General features: G+C 40.9%; 2 protein-coding genes and 1 non-coding gene across 6 annotated transcripts; 1 reads left to right on the forward strand and 2 right to left on the reverse strand.

The window, feature by feature from the left end:
- dnm2a (dynamin 2a) lies at positions 1 to 22906 on the forward strand. 4 transcript variants are annotated; one of them, XM_029836546.1, is made up of 21 exons: positions 1 to 473; positions 5997 to 6070; positions 6226 to 6375; positions 6530 to 6733; positions 7470 to 7568; positions 7636 to 7796; positions 7883 to 8025; positions 8353 to 8488; positions 8927 to 8994; positions 9535 to 9673; positions 11500 to 11586; positions 12444 to 12514; positions 13423 to 13474; positions 14735 to 14767; positions 16614 to 16724; positions 18172 to 18281; positions 18396 to 18507; positions 18593 to 18754; positions 18935 to 19158; positions 19228 to 19491; positions 22203 to 22906. In XM_029836546.1, the coding sequence occupies exons 1-21, from the start codon at positions 313 to 315 to the stop codon at positions 22231 to 22233; spliced, it is 2592 nt and encodes an 863-aa protein (XP_029692406.1). In that variant the 5' UTR covers positions 1 to 312; the 3' UTR covers positions 22234 to 22906. The 4 variants fall into 4 exon arrangements, with proteins under 4 accessions (XP_029692406.1, XP_003964759.1, XP_029692405.1 ...); XM_003964710.3 differs by lacking the exons at positions 14735 to 14767; positions 22203 to 22906 and adding exons at positions 14546 to 14557; positions 19735 to 21845; XM_029836545.1 differs by lacking the exon at positions 22203 to 22906 and adding an exon at positions 19735 to 21845.
- mir199-3 (microRNA mir-199-3) lies at positions 16836 to 16934 on the reverse strand. The gene has a single exon (NR_105309.1). It is a non-coding gene; the product is annotated as a microRNA mir-199-3 (primary transcript).
- tmed1a (transmembrane p24 trafficking protein 1a) lies at positions 22070 to 24497 on the reverse strand. Its single transcript, XM_003964738.3, has 4 exons — positions 24177 to 24497; positions 23571 to 23668; positions 23309 to 23495; positions 22070 to 23205 (listed from the first exon to the last, which is right to left on the reverse strand). The coding sequence occupies exons 1-4, from the start codon at positions 24351 to 24353 to the stop codon at positions 22987 to 22989; spliced, it is 681 nt and encodes a 226-aa protein (XP_003964787.3). The 5' UTR covers positions 24354 to 24497; the 3' UTR covers positions 22070 to 22986.
- Positions 24498 to 24602: the final 105 nt, after the last annotated feature.

Genomic DNA, 24602 nt, shown 5'->3' on the forward strand with positions numbered 1-24602 from the left:
CGATAGGATGTCGTCTGCCCAGACCGGATGGTGTTTGTGCAGAGGAAGTTTTGTTTTGCGAGTTTTCCGTCCTTCCGATTGACTGGGCTATCATTTATTATATCGTAAAGATCAAGGCAGGATATTGGCGTAAGTTAGGCAGGTAGTAAACACGTAAAAGTATAAGGTGAAGAACTGTTGAAGTGGCGAGGCAGTTTGGGCAAGACCATCAGAGATAGAAGCTTGATGCTAAGCTAACACCACTAATATTGTCGCGGCTAGAATTTTGGTGGTCACCGTTTAGTTAAAGGAGCTCTTCTAGGGAACGAAACCATGGGGAACCGGGGCATGGAAGACCTGATTCCCCTGATCAACAAACTTCAGGACGCTTTCAGCTCAATTGGACAGAGTTGCAATTTAGACCTTCCTCAGATCGCTGTTGTCGGTGGCCAGAGTGCTGGCAAAAGCTCGGTATTGGAAAATTTTGTCGGCAGGTAAGTTATTAAGTTCATTAATTTACAATCACCTGGCATTCGTGGAATTTACTATCAATACTGTATAGTTGGATTTGACCTGCGGGATCGTTGGTAACTCCTCTAGTACGCCACAGCGACATCAAAATACGTAATTGTCGTAACCCGGCACGCATACAAGTAGAACAACTTTAGAGATACACCCTTTACGTAGAATATGGTTTAATGGTTGAACCAGGCGCTGGGTGTTACAAGGAAGTCTGTTTTAAGGAAGTCGTCAAACTTGGTTTTAAATGTATTTTAAATGTAAGTTAGGGTTTGCCATAAGTTCCTTTTTTTCCATTTAAGTACACATAAAATCTGACAGCTGTAGTTTATATTAAATCAACCTTTTTGAAAGTGTACTTTGTAAAATTGTTATTTCCCAGGTGCTATTTTGTTTTCAGTATTGATATTGATATTGATAATGTTGCTGTTTATGATCTATGCCACGCCCAAACTGTACCAAGACTTTCACTATGGATTGTAGATCACAGCTGTTCGCTTTATCAGGTGCTTAAATTAAACATAAAGACGTGTCACAGTACACTTTCTCAATCCAAACAGCCACACACCACAGCATACTCTTTGTCGCCTTTCTGTTTTGTTGCTAGTTTTACAAAAAAAAGTTACAATCTAAGAAAAAGGAAACCAGTCTAAAATCTCTCCATTTTCTACTGTATGGTGACGTTGTACTGCAACGGGCTTGTCCTGTTGTTCTTTCCCACATCAGAAGCCAGTAAGATCACCCTGCAGATAAAGACGTAAAACAAGTTTTCCTAAAAGAGCATGTTTGACCGGTTTCCACCCCATTGAGAAACATCGTGTGTGTAATCCAACCCACATAGCCATTACATTATTACACACACAAAAGTAGGCCAGCCAAACAGAGGAGAAGAGTGCATCAGTTACAATGATGGCATTCAGTCATGGCTTTGGATGTAAACATAATGCATAATATGAGCGCTCTTAAGAAAGATTACACGCTTCATTTAGATTGCAAGTGCCATTCACTGAGACGAGAGAGACTTTGCAGTTGCACTGAGAGCGAACTTGACAAAAATGAGCTGGAGTGCAAGATTTCATGGTGACCTAGTTGAATATATGTCTGAGGGCCTTGTACTCGAAGGCTCTGCTTGTAGGCAGGATTAACATACACTTGACTGTCGATGCGTATGCAAACATACTTGTAAATTCTAGCCATCATATTTGAGAGTAAGTCCTCCGTGTTTACCGTCTCTGTAATTGACTCTGTTAAAAAGGTTTGCAAGGTTGAATATTAAAAGTCAGTCTGTTATGTAGAAGGTCAAATCTTTGTAATCAAACGTTATGGGTGGCGCTCATATCACTATGGCAACAGGCATGGTGAAGGTGACTCATTGTTGATCGAAGAACTTGTTTCAGCTGATACTATATATTTACTCAAATCACCTTTTTTCAGTTGTCTGTTTCCCAAAAGTGTATTTAAAAGTAGAGTCAATTGTTCTAAGATCTGAGGGTGTCTGCCACATTTGACCGTCATGGCCATCGTTATGCTTGGTTTGTATGGTGTTCTAGTACACCATAAATAAATTGAAAAGGTTAATTATCATACTGTCTAGAAAGGAAATAAAATCCAGCCCGTATTTCCACATTCAGGGTGGAGCAATCTTTACCACCCCTTGTAAATGTGCCATTTGTTTATCAGTCAATTACTGGACATGTTGTGTCTTATTTGTAACCAGTGTTCTGAAAATATGGCTTTGCTGATTTCAGTCCTGTGCGATTTGTACCGTAAAGTCTGGCAGCTGTAATTCTTTAAAAATGATGGGGCCATATACACAGCTAGAATTCTAATTTGTTATCAGGAAGAATCTGAATGCTTTCAGTTCAATTTCAGGAGCACATTTGGCATGAAATGGAACTGCTAAATAAATCTGCCAATAATTTAGGCTGCCATCGTATGTGAATAATACATCCTATAGAAAATCCCTCAGATACTGTTTATACAGCATTAGGTGGATTTTTTTGGACATACGTATTGAAAACAGTATCGTGACTGAGCTGTTTTATTAGGAGGGAAAGCTATTTTAAAATTACTTTGGATATTTAACTGGATTATTCTGGGACTTCTTTATTTGAGGAGTGCCGCATTGGAATATTTTGTACAATTTACCTGACAAGCAGTTAAGATAACATTTTACATTTTTCTAACAGATACTACTTTTTCAGTAAAAATACAAAATTAGCAGCAACTGTCTGAGGCTTTCACGGGACCCCCGGTCACACAAACACAATATATAGCCTCGTTTTTCTGAAAGGCTACTTTATTAAAGAGAATATTTATTAAAAATTGGAGCTGAATATTTATACACTAAAGGTGAACTATAGTTACATAATTCTTAAATCATTTTTCTAATACATTTTTGGCGATGCTATAAGTAGCTCACAGTAAAAATGACATGGATGTCTATCCTGGTCTCATTTTGCCAGCATTTCTGGAGATATCATATCTGTCTTTGCAAGCTGTTGTGGGAGGAGGTTGTGATCAGATATCTACCAAGTGTTCCTAAGAAAGCTGAAGTTCAAATATTTCTGTGCTCAAATGCGTTCACTTGAGTTCTACATGGACCTTCTGCACACGGTGTTCATCTGTGAAGCTTTTTTGTTGGATTTGACTTGATTGTGGTTTCCGAATCGTACGACACCTTGGGCAATCTTTTCCTTTGACCCTCTCCCAACCTACTTCTGTTGACCCCGCCCCAGAGCCTTTGGTGTTGCCTATTTTGGTTTAATATTAATTATACTACATACAATAAATGCACTACAGTTGCATTGGCATTGTAATTGATTAAGAAGCTTCATAAAATGTGATGATCTCTATCTCAAAGAAGGGAATGTATACTTAATAATGCTGTTTCCACTGTAGCAGAGTGTAATTGAATTTCTGGGCAGGTGCATGTTGGTCTCCAACACATTTGCATTGGGTCTGTGGCCTGTGCAAAAGCACGCATAAGAGGTAAAAGGTTTCATACTACACCATACAATAATTTGTTGCTCTCAGAAAAGCCTCTGGACTAGGACTGGGGTTCTCATATGTATCACTCACCATGATCCACAGTGGATTCAGTGGTTCAGTGGTCACCACACATAAATGGAATGTCACTGAAGTAACATTCTGAATGCCTTTTACCACTGGCAGCATGATTCCCATTGCTAATTCTACCCCTGCTGTCCAGTGCAAGCTTTGTCACTGCTGTCTCTTGCCCAGTGGCAGACTGTGGTGGTAGAATGTGGGTAGCCATTATTACATGTTTGTAGCCACTCCAGAGACTCGTAGGAAGTCCCAACAAACCAATAACACATTTCAGTCCACAAAATCCTCTCGAGAGAGAACACAGGGACCTCACACGCTGTTGTTCATGTTTCAGAAAGAGCTCAGCAAGGCTCCTGAAAGATGGAGGCAAATGGAGAATCGGTGACCTGTATATTTAAAGATTTTTGCTGTGGCAGATTATTAATGACAGGCTTTAGGTGCAGGCAAGCAAGGGGAAGGGGTTGCCTCTCCCACTCACTCACTGGCCTACTCTCATTTCCTTTCTCTTGTGATAGAGGCAAGGCAACTCACAGCCTGATGCTCTTTGCTTAGTCATCCATTATGGATGACGCGCTACACAATCTGCTCAGCTTCGTCTATCATTTACAGCACATGAATAATGCAGTCCTGGACTCTTGCTTCTTTTCACTATTCTACTGCCTTTTATCCAATTATGTCTAAGAAGATTGAGTGGTTTAATTTTACACGTGCACAGTGTCATACCAGGAAGAGGTTTTTTTAAAAAAAAAAAGTGTTTATTTAGATTGATAGAGAATCAGAAACATCAACCAAAGAAAGAATATTACTCTTTATCCTGTGTTGCATCACATATAAAAAGAGGCTCGATATGTTTCTGATTGAACCAACATTCTTAATTTCACTGGTAATAAAGGGAGGCTTTGACATGAACTGCTTTTCCACTTTGCTATTTTGTGACGTTTGCTAATTGTAACAATATTCCACTATTTTTATACTGATCTAATAGGTCTAGATTGGTTTTTTTCATGCTATTATGAGAAAGTGAAAAAAATGGAAGTTTACATATGCAGAAAATAAATTCTTTTGTAAATAGATCAGATGATCAGATGAATATCTAATTAGGTGTCGGTATGAAAATGTGTTCCTGTATTAACTGTTTTAACCAGCTCACATGTTTGACTTTGTAGTCTAATGTTTTGTACTGTCCAGGACGAGGACAAATGCCTGTCTGCTCCACATGTGCATGGCACAGCACCAGTGCTGAACCCCAAACCCATTATTTTCTGCTGATGTAAGGGACTACCAGAATGTTCCTCACTGTTTCATCATTCCACTGTAGTCTGTGGAGAGCAGGCAGTTTGAAGTGTTATCATTCCTCCTTTTAACTTATTTAAGTTAGAAATGTTCAGAACAAACTTTGGATTGAATCCCTAGGCCCATTCATTCCTGCAGTATTAGAGGAGGAACATGGATGTTCATGGACTGTGAGTGGTAATTAGCACCAGATGTGAGACACTTTCAGAATTGGGAAGGAAAGCAAGAAAAATGGGTGGAGGCTTGTAAGAGGGATCAAAACTGCCATGTAGGTTAAAATTCCTACACAAAACTTTAACAAACAAAAGGATAATGACATGAGAGAGACATTATTAGTGTGCTGTAAATCACTCTGGAACTGGCCATTGTATTCCATCTTATTGCAGTCTTCTATGATGAAGAAAGCAGCTATAATAATGCTATAATAATGTCAATCTTAACTAAAATGTTGTCACGTCATGTTAGACTTGACATCTGCAATGCTAGATTGAGACATGAACCTTTGTGTTGTGCAAAAGTATAATAGATAAGCAAGTTGCATACTTGATACTACGATGATTTGGATGATGATTACATGCTAGTTGCTATGTTTACTATTTTTGGGCAATTACAAAATACACAAGTAAATTACTTACAAACCAGCTAAATATGTAACTTAGCAAAGGACTTAATTGTCGTGTCTGCTGTGTCTAGAAAAATAGTAAAAGATTTCAAATGAATACCAAGACAAAGGCTTCGTTCTGGATTGTGCCAATGGTGTGAATATTTTTCCCAGTTTTTAAAAACCTGCATCAAAACATACTTATGAAAATAAGTGTAAGCGATTCAGTTGTAAAGAGCAAATTCCCATAAATGTTGCAATGGTGTCCTCAACATGACATAGGGAGGTTTTTCCTTACGGACTTGGTCTGTCATGTGCATGAAACTGAATTGTAATGAATTCATCTAATGATGAAGGACACATTTAATGTGTCTATTACACACTTAGGTGGTGTGAAATTACAATACTTCCTAATTAATTCGAGGTCACACAGAGCAACTTGTGGGCTGAATTCCTTATTTTGTTATTCTTTAGTCTTTACACAATGCATGCATGTTGTGGTTAATGTCTTCCCCTTTTTCTCTGTGATAATCAGGGACTTCCTTCCACGAGGATCAGGCATCGTTACCCGTAGACCTCTCATTTTGCAGCTGGTCAACAGTAATGCAGGTGAGAGTCCACAGTCCTCTGCACAGCTATATGCTCATCCCCAGTCTTTCAAGCTATGCTGACTTTCTGATGTGCTGCCAATCATCTCTTTGATTTCATTTGCACCATATCTTCACCATGTCTCAGGCTTTTCTTTGCGTTTCTTTTGTTTGTAGAATATGCAGAGTTCTTACACTGCAAAGGAAAGAAGTTTGTGGACTTCGAAGAAGTACGGGCAGAAATTGAGGCAGAGACTGACAGGATAACAGGCTCCAACAAAGGCATCTCTCCCATCCCAATTAATCTGAGGGTCTACTCCCCAAATGGTAATAGACTTTCTTTACTTTTCTCTTGTATACTTTACTATTGTACATTGGCATTTTGTATACACAACCAGACAATGTTATTATCAGTCCTTAACAGATTTTCTTATTATTTTATACATTTGTACTATTTGCTACTTGTGTCTGTGTGACTCAGTGCTGAACTTGACCCTGATTGACCTCCCGGGAATGACCAAGGTCCCTGTCGGAGACCAGCCCATAGATATCGAAAACCAAATTAGAGACATGCTGTTGCAGTTCATCACCAAGGAGAGCTGTTTGATCCTGGCTGTCACTCCAGCTAACACTGACCTGGCCAACTCTGACGCTCTCAAGATGGCCAAGGAAGTGGACCCGCAGGGTAAAGATGAGCACACCTGATCATTACAGTAAAAGGACTACAGTGGGACCTCTACTTACGAACGTCTCTACATGCAAAATTTTCAGGTTACGAAACGTCTCAACGGGAAAATATTTCCTCTTGTTACGAAAGAAATTTCAGGATACGAAAGGCAAAAATACGCTACCGCTGCTACTCGCAGCTCGCGGAGTTTAGTGAACGCAAACATGCTTGTAGCTGCTCTGCCATTGGCTATCGCATCTTCCTGTAATCCCATTGGCTAGGAGGGACGTCAATATCTACAAGTTTGTGTGTATCCCAGCGTCTTCTTCGTCATCTTCGGGATATATTTTGGGTGTTGGTATGTTTCTCCATTAGATGGCGGTGTTACCACAAGTGTTAACGTTCGTTGCTAGTAATGACGGCTAATGTAAGATTAGCCTGTAATAAAGTACATTTTGTTCCTGGAGAAGCCTTGCACTGAATTCCTACATTTATTGTGCGGTAATCTAATTGTAACATGTATTTGTTACATGTTTTAATGCATTTTTATGATATTTATAAAAAAAACTATGTCCAAATTTTTGGGGGCTTGGAACGGATTAGGGCATTTACATGGAAAACGCGTCTCTACTTAAGTAATTTTCAGGTTACGAAACAACTTCCGGAACCAGTTAATTTCGTAAGTAGAGGTCCCACTGTAGTTGTATTAGGAGGTACCGAATCAGTTTGAGCTCATTTAGTTACTCTTGCGTAGGTGTGCGCACCATTGGTGTGATAACAAAACTGGACCTGATGGACGAAGGCACTGATGCAAAGGAAATCCTGGAAAACAAGTTGCTGCCTCTACGCAGAGGTGAGGATTATATAGAATTACAAATTAAGTGTTTATGGGCATCCAGTATGACCCTTTTTGTGCGCAGGCTACATTGGCGTAGTGAACCGCAGCCAGAAAGATATTGATGGGAAGAAGGACATTCGTGCGGCTCTGGCTGCAGAGAGGAAGTTCTTCCTTTCCCATCCTGCTTACAGACATATAGCAGAGCGTATGGGAACGCCGCATCTACAAAAGACACTTAACCAGGTTCTGTTCTGTTTTTTGTTTTCCGGATTTGAATTCCTATAACCCTATGATTCTATTTATTCTGTACTGCATCTGTTTTCCTGTAGCAACTAACCAACCACATTAGGGACACCCTGCCGGGTCTGCGCAGTAAACTACAGAGTCAGCTGTTGTCATTAGAGAAGGAAGTGGAGGAATACAAGAACTTTCGACCAGATGACCCAACACGCAAAACCAAGGCCTTGTTGCAGTGAGTGTAACTGCTTGTTGTTGTCTACAAGTGCTTCATGCTTTTACTGTTGATCATGTTTAGAAATAATGGCTTCCAAGGATCACCCCACTTTGTGATTTCTTTTAGGTGTATAGCGATGCATAGGTTGTTGAAATCTCATAGTTAGGACTAAGGAAAGAGAAATATAGAAATAAAATAAGTTGCCATCATATATTTGAGGTATATATATATATATATATATATATTAGAGGTTACATTAACACTGATCACTTTCAATTGCTTACTAAATAGTTTTATTTACTACTGTTGAGTGGAGCTGTAATTATTTTGCTTGGTCATTATCAGGATGGTCCAACAGTTTGGTGTGGACTTTGAGAAGTGCATTGAGGGTTCTGGGGACCAAGTGGACACAAATGAGCTGTTGGGTGGTGCCAGGATCAACCGTATCTTCCATGAACGCTTTCCCCTTGAACTGTTTAAGGTTAGTGTGTAGTCAAGGAGTGGAAACCAGGTCTTCAAGTTCTGTCTTTCTGAGCTTGTTTTCCTTAAATCTACAGTTTTTGGTATTTTTCCTTCTGACTTGGCAGTTGGCGAGAATGAAATTTTAAGGCTGATGGAACATAATTCTAACATTTTCTGGGTTAGAGATGTGTCACAAGAGAAGTTAAATCTAATAGAGGCATAAACACTGCTCTGTGTGGAAAATGTGTCATGAGGTGTCTTAATGAATGTTACATGTCGTGCCTTTTTAACGAAGAATGCTGCCACGTCAGTTTGTCCAAACAAAAATGTGAATACAGAGCTACTTCGAGAATCTTTCAACCTCTTATCTTAAGTAAAAATGGCAACCGTTGGAAAGGCTGACATGTCATTAGATTTATTAAATCATTGTTTCTTTTATCTCGTCCCTCTTTCCTAGATTGTGTTTGATGAGAAGGAGTTGAGGCGAGAAATCAGTCATGCAATTAAGAATGTCCATGGTATCAGGCAAGTGGAACGAACACAGACAAAGGAAGCCTCCACACACAAATAATTTGAAATTTGTCTTCTGGTTTTCATGTAATATCAACCTGCATTATGAATTGAGATGCCGCTATTGCACCCCAATTTAATTTTTGTAATTGTGTCTTGCAGCCACAGGCTAAAAATGCAATCTTTTTTTCATTATCTGGGCTTTGTTTTTATGTGGGATTCTTCTGTTCGGTTTAACGCTCCGGTTTGCTCCAAAACCCCTGTCTTATCAAAGGTTTCTCCAATATAGTTACCTAATGTTTTAATATGTGTCACACTGCTACCTGTCCTGTTAAATCTCATTTTACGACACGCCTTTGTTTCATTTTCCCCCACCTGTATGTCTTTTTTGTTTTTTTTTGACTGCCCAAAAACTGTTCATTTGTCTTTGTGTATATCTAATCATCAAGGTTTTGTTTTTAGTTGTTTTTTTTCTTTAACACATTTTTTTTGTTCACATGTTTTAACTGGTCCATCTGTGTGTCATTGTGTCTGTGTCTCTCCGTGGATTCTCAGAACGGGGCTGTTTACTCCAGACATGGCGTTTGAGGTCATCGTGAAAAAGCAGGTCGTTAAGCTGAAAACTCCCTGTCTCAAATGTGTCGATCTGGTCATTCAGGAGCTCATCAACACAGTCAGGCAGTGCACCAGCAAGGTACTGCAGGTGTCTCCTGACCCAACAGAGAGATGGGGCAGGGGCAGTTTTGGGTGTGGCAAAGGGTATTCTGATACAGAACATTAGTTGAATAACTTCCTTCAATATCTACACATTACTGCTAATCAGATCAGTTCTTCCAAAAATGTTCTGTCCAGCTTGCCTGATGTCCTACTCAGGCCCTTGTGCAGGCATTGCTGTGGTGTTGTGGAGTGATTTAACAGGTGATGTGTTGGTGTAGATGTTATGGGAACTCAACCTTTCCATGCATCTCTGATGTTTCTTGGACAAGCTACAGGTCTCACACCTCAGATAACATAACTCTTAAAAAACACGAGGACGACTCAAGTCAGAATTTTGGCCTTGAATTGTAAACACTTGCAGTCCTCTCTTTGTATCTCTCACTTTTTGTGTGTTTGGCTGTCTGTCTCTGTGCATTTTCACCCAGTTTCAGAACAGCTGCTTAAAGAAGAGGATGTGAAAAACCTGTGACTTGTCCTTCTTTGTTGCTTAAATGATCTGTTGACGACAACCCACTAACTGAAGAAAGACTTTCTTTTCCTTTTCTCTTTTTTTCCTGGCTGTCCTCTTGTTCCTCTGCCCTTAATATCTACCTGCTCCCCTCTACCCACCACGTGAATACAATCTGACCCCCTGGCCTTTCAGAACGGGGCTTTTCACCCCTGACCTGGCGTTTGAGGCGATTGTCAAAAAGCAGATCCTCAAACTCAAAGAGCCCAGCCTCAAATGTGTGGACCTTGTGGTGTCCGAGCTCACCACGCTCGTCATGAAATGTGGCGTTAAGGTAACCAGGGACATACTTTAAAAAAAAAAAAAAGATGGCATGAAAAGAAAAGGAAATCCTTTTCTTTGTACTGTCAGTGTCACTCTGTCACACACTCACCTCAATAAATTCAGCCCCATCATTGCCCTCCATGCTTACTGCCTCGAACCTGTTGTGTCCCACCTCGACTCCATTTGGAAAATGTTCGCATCATCCACAATATTCATTGATGTTTTAGTAACATCAGGAATTCAGAACATGGTTACTTGCGAGCTCCCATGTGTTTTTTGATCTCAGCATCAGCTATAAAAACTTTTCCCAACCTCCAATTTGCAACGAATTCCTAATCTGGTCTGAGAGTGGGCTGAGATCAACCTGACTGAGCTCCTCCTTCTGACCCACACAGAATAGTGGCATTCGTTTAGCTGACGACCTAGAAAAAAAAGGAGTGATGTCAGTGGGAGGTGATTTTAATAGCCTGGGGATGCAGAGACAGCGTTAGTAGAATGTTTCCATAGCAACTGCTTTCTGCTGCCATCTTGTGGAGTGGGGTGCATAGTAAGCCACTCACTCTTTCCCTGCATTTTACCCCAACATTTTTCTTTCCTAAGCTTCTTTAGAATATCAGTACTTAGCAAAAGTCCACTATCAGGTAGGGATGACTCCACAAAGTAAAACAATGTTTCTCTTCTCATACATCTTTCAATTAAATATTACACTAATTAACATCCTAAATTAGCAGATTCTTCTTAACCAAGTAATCCCTGGCTGATCCTCATTAACTTGTAGAAACACATTGCCATTCCATTTAAGTCTGCACATCTGTGTCTCTCTTCTGCGTGCCAGTTTGTAGGTGTTTAAACGTGTGACACGGAAATGTCACTTGACAATCTCTCCCTTTTTCTTTGTTCTGTACTTATTTTCACTTCACTCTCCTGTTTCTGTCTGATACTTAGTGGTAAGTCATACTAAACTCAAGCTCATGTGTTTGCACATTTGTTTCTCCATTAATTACTACAGTTTGATTTGTTTTGCCTTTTAGCTCGGTTCCTACCCCAGACTCAGAGAAGAGACTGAGAGGATTGTCACCACCCACGTGAGAGAAAGAGAGGGGAAGACCAAGGACCAGGTGACGTGTTAGAACAGTCATTCATGATAATCATTACAATACAGTTTGTGTTGTAGAATAACTATTGGCCATTTTATGTAAAAAGCCGTTCATAAATGGCCATGGTTCTTGACTGGAAAAGGGTGGCTTGCCCTCTCTGGGTTGGTGTAGGACTTGCTGGTATAAAGATGGAGCGTGGGGTTGACGGGTAGATCGGTGCAGTCTCTGTAGCTATGCATGTACCAGAACGTTATGGTGAAGTCAGAGCTGAGCGGAAAGGCGACACTCTCGAATTACCCGTCAGTCTACGCTCCCACTCTCACCGATGTTCATGAAGTTTGGGTAGTGAACAAAAGGAAAATGGTTGGGCGCTCACTTAAAGATAGGGTGAGATGCTCATTTACTTGGGAGGAACTCGGAGTCGAGCCGCTACAGCTTTGCATTGGGAAGAGTCACCTGAGGTGGCTCAGGCACCTGTTTTGGATGCCTCTTGGCCAGCTAGGCTATGTCTCTCGGCTAGCCAAGGAGCGCGTCAGAATTCTCCAGGAAAGAGCTGGAGGAAGTCTCCAGGGTGAGGAAAGTCTGGGCATCTACAGTATGCTTAAGCTGCTGCCTCCACAACCCGGCCCCGGATGAAGATAGACAAGTTTATTTTATTACTAATTGTTCTTCGTTCATTTTGTGAGCCATAGCTCCTATGACAAATGAATATCAACTATTTATTATGAAAAATTGTAAGGGATATCCAGTTCAAATCCATATAGCCTACCTCATATTGTTCACTTGTTTTACATTTCCAGCCAGTAAGTGTTGATTCTGCAAGTGTGATTTAATCAGACCTTTTCATTCCTTTCACGATTTCCCATATTTTGTTTCAGGTTCTTTTGCTGATTGACATTGAACTGTCCTACATCAACACCAATCATGAAGATTTCATTGGCTTTGCTAAGTATGTAGCGTCCTCCCTCCAGCACTGTTATTTCAGCTTACACCTCAGTGAAGGCACCGTGATTTTGAATAATTACACATTGTACGTGGACTGATTAGTTATTGTCCCAAAAGAACTCTGCCTCATCAACAGTAATACATGTGAAACTAAGTTGCCCTTTTTCAGAAAGTTCCCACAATCTGCAACATTCCATTGTAACTGAATCAAAGTAGGACTTGAATAGTAATTTGCCACAGGTTGTAAGCTGCTGTGCATCAGTGTGATGTGGCATGCCAGGTAGTGATTCTGCCTCATTAGAACATATGTTCCCTGTGAGGGGAGTGGATGCTGCTGTGCTAAAGGCCACATTAGATCCTCACCCTTCCCTGCATGCAGCTGTGCTACGGATAAAGTCAGTTTGTGTTTTGCAGGTATTGTAGTGGTGCTTCACGCCTTTGTTTTGTTCTGGTTTAGCTATCGTGTCTTTATTCAAGTAATCTCTAGAGTAGCCGTGCCAGTAGCGTGCAGTTGAGTGGAGCCCTCTTTTGTGTGGCTATTGCCATTTACCAAATAACAAAGCAAGTTTTTAGTGTGTGCATGCGTGGGGATTCTGCTCCGCCTCTGCATGGGAATATGAACATCTGTAATATGTTGGAGGGCTGTTTAATGGTTCTCGTGACATCACTTTCAGTCTTGACTACAGAAGGCTGGATGATGGTAGCCCTCCAGGGCACAGCAGCAACAGGTGGGCTAAATGAAGATTTTAGGGAGGTATTTACAGTATCTGCAAGAATTGACAGCGTCTCCCTCAAATCTCACAAATGAAAGCAATTTATTATTAGTCTCTATAGACTATTAAGTGGAGTTAAATACTTTCATATCATTTTTTTCCCATATTAATTGCTGTTTCTGTCTTTGTGTGATGGCAGTGCCCAGCAGAGGAGCACTGCTGTAAACAAGAAACGGGCCATACCCAACCAGGTATGTTTGTTTCATTTAATTTTGTAGCTCATGCCAACTCCTAGTTTTACATAGTCCCTTCTATAATTCTAATTCCAAGAAAGTACTTTACACATACCGGTAATAGAAACTGATCAAGTTGTTGGAATTCATGATTAAATTGATAGAAAGGTGCATTATGCCTGATTTTCCAATACCAAATCTAATACAATTGTATTACGGTAAACTGGAAGACCAGGTGGCATTTTCCTCACTACGGTGTTTTTTATCGCTGAATTTGTTCTATTGTTAACAACTAGCATGATAGGAAATTTAGACCAATAAGAAGGAAAAGTTATCTTATTTTCCTTTGGGTTTTTTTTTTTTTTCTAATTTAAAAGCGTAAAGTAATGTTTGGCTACAAACATGGAGTTAATTTTACATTAAGCTCTTCCTTTAATGGCTGGTTTGTTTGCTTTAGCACTACGGTCACATTTGTTGAAGTGCATTCTGTTTTTATAACATCGGTTTCCTGAAGCACCCATAAGAGGCCTGCTTGGTTTAAGCTATGGCACTTTCAGAAAAGGTAGTTTAAAGCCAGGCCATAGACGACACTGCTTCTCTTCTATCTGAAACAAGCATTTGTTTCCATGGCTATTAACAGTTGCTTTTTGCATGTAGTGTTGGGATCATGTTTTAGAGCACAAAAAATTTATTGCAAAATTCACGCAGGTGTTTTGATACCTTGCTATTAACACACAAACACCTTTTGTATTGAAGCTGAAAATGTTGCATGGACCATGCTTTCAGCTGAGCAACAAATTTGATATGACCAAATTGTGTTATTCTTGAAGTAATTCTAATTGCATGTACTATAACTCTATTGCTGTCTCTCTCCCTCTCCCCTTCTCTATTCTTTGCCTGCCTCATCATTATTTCAATCTCTTACCCTATAATTCCACCCTCTCTCCCATTCTTTATCTCCTCTTTCATTCTTCTTCTGTCCTTTCCACTGCCTGATCGTCATCCTTACTTGCCTGCTCTCTCCTTCCTTTTTGCTCACATTGTACACTCCCATTTGCTTTACTTTCCCACCACTTCCATTTACTGCAGGGTGAGATTCTGGTAAGTACCCAACAGATTTAATCCACACCCTGCCAGGGGCAGCAAGGGTAAGCCATGCTGAAGAACTGAGGCCAACAGGCACAGGTCAGCCAATGTGCACAGGGCGGAGAAGACAAACTGTAATAAGATAACGACAATGACTGGTTCATGGTAACAGGTTGTTGTACCTCTCTGCAGCTTGGAGGACTAGGAGAAGTCTATGAGGAGAAGGTAGAGACCTCAGACACGTTACTTCAATGGCAATTGTTACTCCAGACCATTGCATTCAGTTACCAGTAATTAGTAACTGTCTAAACAGCATTGTGCAGGGATTTCCTCTATAAATTAAATTAAATTTGACAGTAATTACATCTAATTGTGCACATCTGCTACTAACATTTTGCCCTTTCTCCACATATATTATTGAGACCAGAGAAATGGAATTGGCATCATCTGTGGATGGCATCAGTTTGAATGTCTAATGGTTTCTACTCCTGCTGCTACCTTATGCATGGTGACTCCGATGTTTGTCTGATTACAACTGTACTAAATGTCAGTGGCAACACAATGAGGGGGGATGGGGAACCGTTAATTTTTTAACCCATGTTACAATAAATTCATTGTATTTGGAAAAATAGATTTTTTTTTTTTTTTTACTGAAAGCACATCTGCCTTTTCAATTTCACTTTGTCTAATTAAAACCTATTTCTAGCATATTTAATGGCAAATTTAATGGCATTTTACAATCTTAATTTTAATGCTCTTACAAAATGTATGGGTACGTTTAATATAGGTGACCAGTTTTTGACAAAGCAATAGCACCATTTTAGCTCTTATGTGATATGTTTCTATGTGTTAGCGTCTTTGAACTAATACTAATTTAAAAAAACAAAACAACTAATTTCTCTCTTTTTTATTAATTGACGGGGAGTGGAAGAGAGAGATCAGATAGATGTGACGCTTCCACCTCACACAAGAGCATCCTGTACAATTGACCTTGAAAGGCTTTTTGTGTCAAAAGAAAAAAATGAGTGCAACAGAGCTCTTCCATAACGTTGCCATTTTCCACCAGTGATTTTCTCGACACAGCCTCTGTGATCATTTCCTCCCTCTCTGGATGTACATTCTGCCCTCTGCCTAATTAACCAATTAGAATTAATGTATGCAGTTTCAATGCCGTCACTTTCACATGTAACACGATCTGATTTTAACATTCTCTTTGCCACCTCTCAACCCCTCTTAATTTAATCCGGCTTATCCTGATTTAATTGTACATACACAGTCATGCTTGATAGTTTACATTGTCTAAAGATGATATCTGTGTATCCTGGCAGCCCTCATTTCAGAATAAAATTTTCACTGATGGAACACAAGTGTAATAGACTAAAAGGTAAAGGTGGTGTTTCCATATTTACAAGTAATAATCTTACAGCCTGATTTGCTTTCATGGTGATCTTTAACTGATCTTTCTTGGCCCAGTTTAAAAAGTTCATTTAGATAAATTTGACTCACCCGCAAACATTTTGGTAAAAAAGTCTCGGTATTCACCCAAATAACTTACCGGTAATTAAATTTGTGAAAAAGTGGTCATTTGGACTTTTCTAAGCACCTTTGTTAGTCCCTGGGTGGCCAAGATATCATGCTCATTGTAAGTGTATGTAACCTGTCTAGCATGACTTTTAGTTCCAGTTGTTATTGTTATTTTGTCCTGTTTATTGATATAAAAGTTACGTTTCCGAATGAGGGCTTTATTCTATATTTTCAGCTGTAGGTACTTGCCGCTCTATCTTTCACACTTTAGCTGTTACTATGTAATGTGCTGTCTTTTCTCACTAACAATGACGCTGCAGACAAAAAAGGGTTAACATCATATTAACAATAACGACTAAAATTACAGTCGTCTACCAGGTAAGAAGGTAAGGTTTTATTAAAATGTTTTACATTGCAGTCCTAATGGTACAAGATGGGTCACGTGTCAAAAGAATGTAAAGCAAAGGGCTTGTCCCTCCATCCATCCGCCTCCTTTCTGTTCCTAATCAGCCTTTTAGACCTCCTATATTTCCTTCTTACGTTGCAGGTGATTAGGAAGGGCTGGCTAACGATCAACATCAGCATCATGAAGGGAGGGTCAAAGGAGTACTGGTTTGTCCTGACTGCAGAGTCCCTGTCCTGGTACAAAGATGAGGAGGTAAGACAGGGGTTGTTCATTCCCAACTTTACACATTAGCTGAAATCACCCCACAGGACTCCCTGAAGATGGCGTCCCATGAAAATACCCCAATAAATTCAATGGTTGTAGGCGTGTGTGTCCCAACCCAGCTTAACCAATGTGCAGACTACTGTTCAGCTTTAGTCTGATGAACAGGTAGTCTGAACACTGGGCAGGCAGGACGGGGAGTGAAGAGGACTCTGGTGGGAGGAAGGACCATCAGGTCATGATAACTGCAGGTCACTACCCTAGGACAGTAGGACAGAGGACACGGAGAGAAAAGATTACCACACAACAATTTCAGTTATGGAACAAGCTGTGTATTTGAAAACATTTTTAAAGAATATTAAATCAAATTTATATTAAATGTGCTTTCTCTCATAATATTGTGTTCTGAAACATTTGATAAATGAATTTAAATGCAGTCAAATTATCGTCCTTCCCAACTGAACTGTACGCACATTCTTGTTTCATGTCAAGTTTCAGCAAAATCAAATCTTGTTTTTTCTGATTTATTGAACATTAATTATCAGGAATCATAGTGTTATTGATTAGCCATTGCATTTAGAACACTTATTTATGAATCATGTTCTAAGCCCTTTACTCTCCATTTGATGTTCATCCTAAGACTTTAGTTGTATCCACATTTAAGTAAAATCATCTTGGAGAGCTGATCGTTTACATTTACAATGAAGGGACTGTTTCTAAGCAGCAACAGGAATTAATACATTTAACAGCAGTTACCTTTAACATGGAGGGAAATCAAAGTGAAAAGAGCGACGGCGGATGGTTGAGTCAAGGTGACGTGGCGGCAGGCTGAAATGTTCCAGCCGCGGACCGACTTTGGAATTTGCAGGAAATCATAGTCTGCTACGGGGGCCGAGGGGTGTTTTTCTCTAGGGGGTGGGGGGGATTTGTCAGACTATCACAAGTGTGTTTTTGCATATAGGCATTTAGCCACATCTGATTTTAGTATGATTTGCCTGCATTTATTAGCTTGTTAAGGCTCAGGGTCTTTATCTTTGTTTGCCTTTTTCCACATTCAATAAAGTGCAAGGCTTTGTATGCGTGTGTGTGGTGGGGGCAGGGACAGGGAATACTTGATGTTGTAACTGCTGGCTTATGCCGTGGTCCGAGTTAATGCTAACATAAATGAGACCAGATGTTTTTGCTCAACACACAAAGCTGGCACCCCTGCCCCATCTTACATGCTCCTCCTGTTAAATCTCTCTTCTATCTCCAAAAGTCATCACATAGTTCTCCACCCTACCAGCGTGTTTGTGATCTCAATCCGCACAGAAAATGCCAGATATCATGTTTGCGCCATCTCCAATACATAGTGTATATAATTGCTTATTTTGCGAAGTAAGTCTTATATTGCTGTGGGATCTTTTTATCCATACTTTTCCTCTCTGTACCACATTAGGAGAAAGAAAAGAAGTACATGTTGCCCCTGGATAACCTGAAGATTAGAGATGTGGAGAAGGGATTTATGTCCACAAAGCACATCTTTGCCATCTTCAACACAGAGCAGAGGTCAGGGTTGAGTTCATGGTTAAATCTATTGCTTATTTTTAAGCATCGATGTTTTGAGCCACATGCATTGAGTGAGTTTGACCAAATCGGTTTGTGTTTTGTTGACGTGTTCAGGAACGTTTATAAAGACCTCCGTCAAATAGAGTTGGCCTGTGATTCTCAGGAAGATGTGGACAGCTGGAAAGCATCGTTCCTTCGGGCTGGCGTTTATCCAGAGAAGGACCAGGTATGAAATGAACAAATGCTCCCGTTGTCCCCTCTGGGAATAAGTCGCTTAAGCTTAAGTTGCATTTCTACATTGTCTCTGTTAGGTCGACAATGAAGATGTCCCTGCAGACACGTTCTCCATGGACCCTCAGCTGGAGCGGCAGGTGGAAACCATCCGCAACCTGGTGGATTCTTACACCGGCATTATAAACAAATCCATAAGGGACCTCATGCCCAAGACCATCATGCACCTTATGATCAACAATGTGAGCCCACCTGTTGTGCACTGTATTTTCTTCATAGAGAAAGGAGGCCATTTGAATCAAGCAAATTTTTTAGTCGGGCATACGTTTGCGCTGAGGAGCGTTTGTCCTTTTCTTTTGAGCTTTATTCATTTATTTGTGTGATGTCGCCTCCAATTGTGTCCCTAATAATCTTCATTGTAGGTTAAGGATTTCATCCACTCCGAGCTACCCGCCTATCTCTACTCATCTGGTGATCAGAACAGCCTGATGGAGGAGAGTGCTGACCAGGCCCAGCGGCGGGACGAAATGTTACGCATGTATCATGCACTCAAGGAGGCACTGCACATTATTGGTGACATCAGTGCCAATACCATCTCTCTGCCAGTACCACCACCTGTAAATAATTCCTGGATTCCAGAAACCAGGTATGGGAGGAGCACTAGTTGAGGCCCGTATTGGTGGCCAGTTTCATTTTGATCATGTTTTCCTTGCAGCCCAACTCCCCAGCGCAGGCCACACCCCACAACAGCCCCACCCCCGAACCGTCCGCCTGCTGTTCGTGGCTCAACACCGGGACCTCCTATGAATCCTTCTCCTTCCTTTGGAACTCCTCTGAACCCCTCGCCCGCCTTTGGTGCACCCCCGATCCCATCTCGACCCGGGCCACCCATCAATGCCTTTAACAGCAGCCAGGATCCCTTCAGTGCGCCCCCACTGATCCCATCTCGACCAGCTCGTGTCCCCCCTGGTGTACCAAGGTATGCTTTTATCATCGTCTATATTCATTTTTCTGTGGTTATGTTTTTGCTGCATCGCCCTTTTTCAATAGACACAGGCGTAATTTCTCATCAGTGATCTTCATGGTTTTGTTTTACCTATTTGTTTCCTTTTATCTTTTCTTATTTAATTATTGTCCTCTATTTTCTCCCTACTGGGTTCTTTTGGTTTCTGTACTGTCTTTCTTCTCACTCCTTGTTCTCTACCTTTTCTCCACATTGCAGCCGGAGACCTCCTGGTGCACCTTCTCACCGGCCCACCATTATCCGCCCCGCTGAGCCTTCCCTGCTAGACTAAACCTGTAGCCAAGCCCACTTAAGTGTGTGCGTTTCTCTTAAGCTGCACAGTGAAGGCTGGGGCAGGGGCTCGAGGGGAGAGGCCAACTGATAACCATGTAAAATGCACATTGTATAGCCGCAATTATGTGTTTTTAAGCTGCTATTATTGTCTTTATTACTGCAAGTGATCAAGAGAAAGCTCATATTCACTTGAATAGTACAATTAACTACAGGTTGGGTGTATCATGCAGAATGAAAGTCCATAGGATGCATTTAAATGATTTGTCCCTGTGGGTTCATTTTAATTAGTAACTCCTTTATCAGGGTTCCCAGACAATTCTTAAAATAACCCTAATATAATAGGGCTGGTCTTCCCCTCCTGTGCCTCTACCCTTTTAGACTGACCCAGACCCCAAAGCTCTGTTAAAAAAAAACATTTATCCTGTTGTTCATGTGTTGCTGGGTTTTTATTTTCTAACTAGATTTCATACTGAAAACAAAACATCTTGTACTCACTTTTAGGATTTGGTGATGTCGATTTAAAATTTCCCCACCCCTTATTTTTGTTCTTTTTGGGTGGCGCGTTCCACGACCATAAGTGTAGCTTTAAAAAAATGAAATCAAGGGAGAAAAAAATGAAAGCAGGAGAAAACAGGGAAGGGTCACATGATCGCCATAGAAACGCTTCAGCCAGATCTCCCAGTGTAAAGATGTCAGTCACCTTGATCGTCATAGTTCAAGCACTTACCATGAAGCCTTATTACAGCCACATAGAACAGTATATTTCATGACATTACTAAAACAGTATGCACAAACTCGTAGCAGCTAAGGTAACAAACGTGTCTAAATTAACAAAATTGGGGCTTTTGAATGCCCTCAAGTCTGGTCACGTTGGGACCTAGGCTGGACAGTTTGGTGGCTTTTTCCAACATCAGCTGATTTTATGTAATCCAGAGCAAAAAATACCTCGGTTTTCTTCCCTGTCGGAGCATAAAAGTCAAGGACAGCAATGTTTCTGGTGCCTGCCCGCTGTATTACACATCAGGGAACTGGATCAACTTTTTGTCTTGTGGGTTTTTTTTTCTTCCATGCATTCAAATCTGGAGATAATTGTCTCTACTGGGGAGCACTTGTCAAATGGAAAATCATGTTGATCAGAAAGACGTTTATTCCTGACGCAGCTTTGTGCTGTACGATCTCTTCCTTCTCTTCAAGCATTATTTAAACCAGACCTTTGTCGTGTCATGAGATGATTTGCTCTGTACAGCAGCTCCCAAGCATTCCCTAAACTATTATTTGGGGTTTTCCACAAGGATTAACTGTCCATCATGCTGCGGTGGGGGGGGGGGGCACTTTAGGTTGGATTTTGCGATCATGTCATTGCTTTCTGGGGAGAGTTTATTTTGGAAAGCCAACTTTTGGCATCTATGGGTGAACTGGTAAAGCAGGGTGAAGCCTTTCCTCAGCTGTAGGTGTGGGCAGGTGGTGGTGTTTGTACCTTCAGAGCACACTCTGTCTAGAGAAACTGTCTTGAATTATCTGTTCCCGAAAGAGACGATTGATGTGAGACCAAATGAGTCCCATTAGAATGAATAAACAAATCTATCCCAACTACAGACTCTGGATACAGTGTGTGTGATTATTTTCCTTTCCATCCTTTGTGATTTTTCTCATGGACTGGCTTGCTGTGACATTTGCAGACGGGGCAAATTCTATTTATTTAACATCAGTAGAAACATCAGGTTTTAAATTCCAAGGGGATTTTTCTGAAAGCGTGTGTGGTTTCTCTGCGCTGTCACTGCAGCCCGTCTTTGAGAAGCCCCGAGTGTACATGACATCTGTTCTGTAAAAGAGTGCGTTGGGGAAACCCTCCCTCTGTTTTCATCTTGTCTCATCCTCTTCCTGTGGCTGGAAACCTGCAGAAACCTTTTTTTTGTTTGTTTCTTTGTTTCTTTGTTTTGCAGACAGCATAAAGTGCCTCGGTAGCAATTAACTGATTTGATTAAACATGAAGTGATTTAGAATGGAGTAAATAAAGGTGTGTACAATAAAAGGGACTGTCTGGTGGTTGGTGTTTCTTTGTGTCTCGTGTTTTCCTCTTTTTTTCCTACTGATATAGGGTAGCTGTCATTCACTCTTAGTTCCTTCTTTATGACAATTAAAGCCAACAGAGGAAGTCTAGGAATCCTTGGGTTGCTTATGATTAACATATTCCATTAAGGGAAAAGAGTCGTGCGTATATTTAAGACCTCTATAGAAAATCTTCTGAATCAGTTTTCCAGAGAAATGTCTTGAAGTTTATTTATTTTCTCAGAGCAAGTGCTCTTGCCGTTTCAGCGCATCCTGTTTGTAATTTTTATCAAAGTGCATTTGAAAAGGTTACATATTAATGCTGGTTGGTTCTTCCTGAACAGGCGCCCAGCTCCCCGTCGAAACCAGTGGTGACCTTGCCCAGGGCGCGGTGGGAATGACTTCGAACCTATGGCTACACCGGGACTACAATGACTAGATTATTTTCAGCTGCCTCTGAAAAATAACGGCAGTAACCATGCTTCCCTTTTAAATTTTGAGGCTTAACAGTAAGCCAGGCAGGAAATATTATGAGTTAAATGTTTTTATTGGAGATGTTGAGGTAAAGATACTGAGTTTCTAACACACTACCCCACTATCCAGTCGTCTGAATGGTTGAACATTAGTCCAAGTGCCATGTTGTAAAGTTTGTCATCAGAATATTGTTTTTATTATTCATACACGTTGCCTATTTTGATTTAGCTGAACATATGTCAGAAATCTGTGTATTTATGTGCTGCTTCATCACAAAATCGGTTCAGCTGCAATATATATATATAGATATCGATAGATAGATCTATATCTATATCTATAGATATATATAGAGAGAGATATAGATATATGACTCTACCTTGGAGATTTCTGACGTTAACTTGGTGTGTGAGTAGGTTGACGAAACTCGGGTACTAATGTTTCTAATGGGGGGGGGAAACAGCATTTCACTGAAAGTGCAGCTTTCAAGGTGTTGGAATTTATCATTTCACTACTTGAAATGTAAAAGCTCCCACAATACAAATGCAATAAATCAAGCTTTCAGAAGTGTAAAATTGAACAGCTGCTAAAATCCTCTTTGCTCCCTAAATGCATTAGTTTGGGTTTGATTTTTATTACTTGAGCCGGTAGCGGCGGCTATGTCCGGACGTGTTGTGGACAGTGGAAGAGACGTCGCACGGTGACGATCTGAATGACGCCAACAGCAAAAACGACAAGAAGGTTGATGCATGACCAGAAGGACACTCTCCAAAGGTTGTCTTCTAGAAGATAACGATCCCTCGCCTCCAAGGCTCGCAGACCGGACAGCACCTGGCGACTCCTCTCCATATTTAGGTACACCGAGTCCATGCTCTCCTACAGATGGAGGAAAAAATGAAAGCAAAAGGGGTCAGGAGAGTTTTCAACTTCTCTCCTGATGTCCATGCTCCAGGTATGTAGGGGAGTTCTCAATCCTCACCCGGATCTCCTGTAGTTTATAATCCAGGAGGTTGTCTGGCAAGGCCTCCTCCAACCACTCATCCCACTCATACTGTCCTCGATCTGCATCGCTAACAATCACCTTAAAGAAGACCATCTTTTCTGACATTTTACTGAACTTGTTCTCAAAACATAGCCGATAATCTCCTTCATCTGTGGAATCCACTCTGCAAGAGAAAAGGGCTGTAGTGAGGAGATATTCATAGTGAAAGTGAAGTTACTGTATACTTATAGTAGCCCACATATGCATTCCCTCTGATCGTCTGAAATCAGAGGCCAGGTTGTACCCAGATGGGGAGACGAGGGTAAAGGTCACATCCAGGCCTGACCCAGCTATCACCTGTTAGACAAAAATGGGATTAGTTCTAACAGGAAGCTGATACATCATCGCCCTGATTACAACTGAAAGGCTTAGGTGTGTAGAAACACTGTCAGAGTGTAAAAGCTCAAAATAAATCTGAATACAGAGCTCAGGGCTGTACCTCCAGCTGCCAGAGGGGGGCAGAAATACTTAAACGGTGAGTTAACAAGAAGAAGCAACACAGTGATCATTGACACGCTAGCAGGCTTTTCAGTCCCAGGTTTGCTGAGTTATTGCTTTTAACATGGATTTGGGTCGTACAAAGTAGGATCATATTTCCTTTCCTTTTTTATACATTAAAGACTTGTTTCTGCTGATTTTGCTGTCAAGAGGTCATGTACAGGAGGCCTGAACCGTCCTGCCTCACCTCTTACCTTTCAAATCAGCTACAGTTTCCCTTATCTCTCTAGGGACAATTCCAAAGTCCGGCTGTTTTGTTTGTTAGTTAGACATTATCCGACCAAAAGGTTTTTCCTTTTTAATTTACCTGATATTCAACTTCTATGCCGTTGTTCCTCAAGGTGGGTTGGAAAAAACACTCTGTGCCTCCAGCAGGTAAGAGAAATGTAAAATCCATGAGCTGATTGGGCCGCAAACCCGAAGTTGAATCTACCGCTTGAATCAAGCACGCCAGCAGGCAGAGCCCTCCGGATACACTCATCATCCTCCACTCGTCAGGTAAAGTCCATTTATTCCACAACAATAGCTTCTATGTTACACAGGTGCAGCAAAGAAATACAACTGCATGACTGTAATTGTGCGCTGTCATGCTCAGGTGGTTTGAAAATCCCTCTACAGTCTACACAAGCAGGTTCCTCCACCCGCATGCTGAGTCGAGTCACCGCCTTTGTTACACAACAGTGTTATGACAAGGTCTGTGACAAGGTGCAGGGGCGCCTACTTAACATTTACA

This window comes from Takifugu rubripes, chromosome 5 (assembly GCF_901000725.2).
Source record: "Takifugu rubripes chromosome 5, fTakRub1.2, whole genome shotgun sequence".
In the NCBI taxonomy this organism is placed as follows: domain Eukaryota; kingdom Metazoa; phylum Chordata; class Actinopteri; order Tetraodontiformes; family Tetraodontidae; genus Takifugu; species Takifugu rubripes.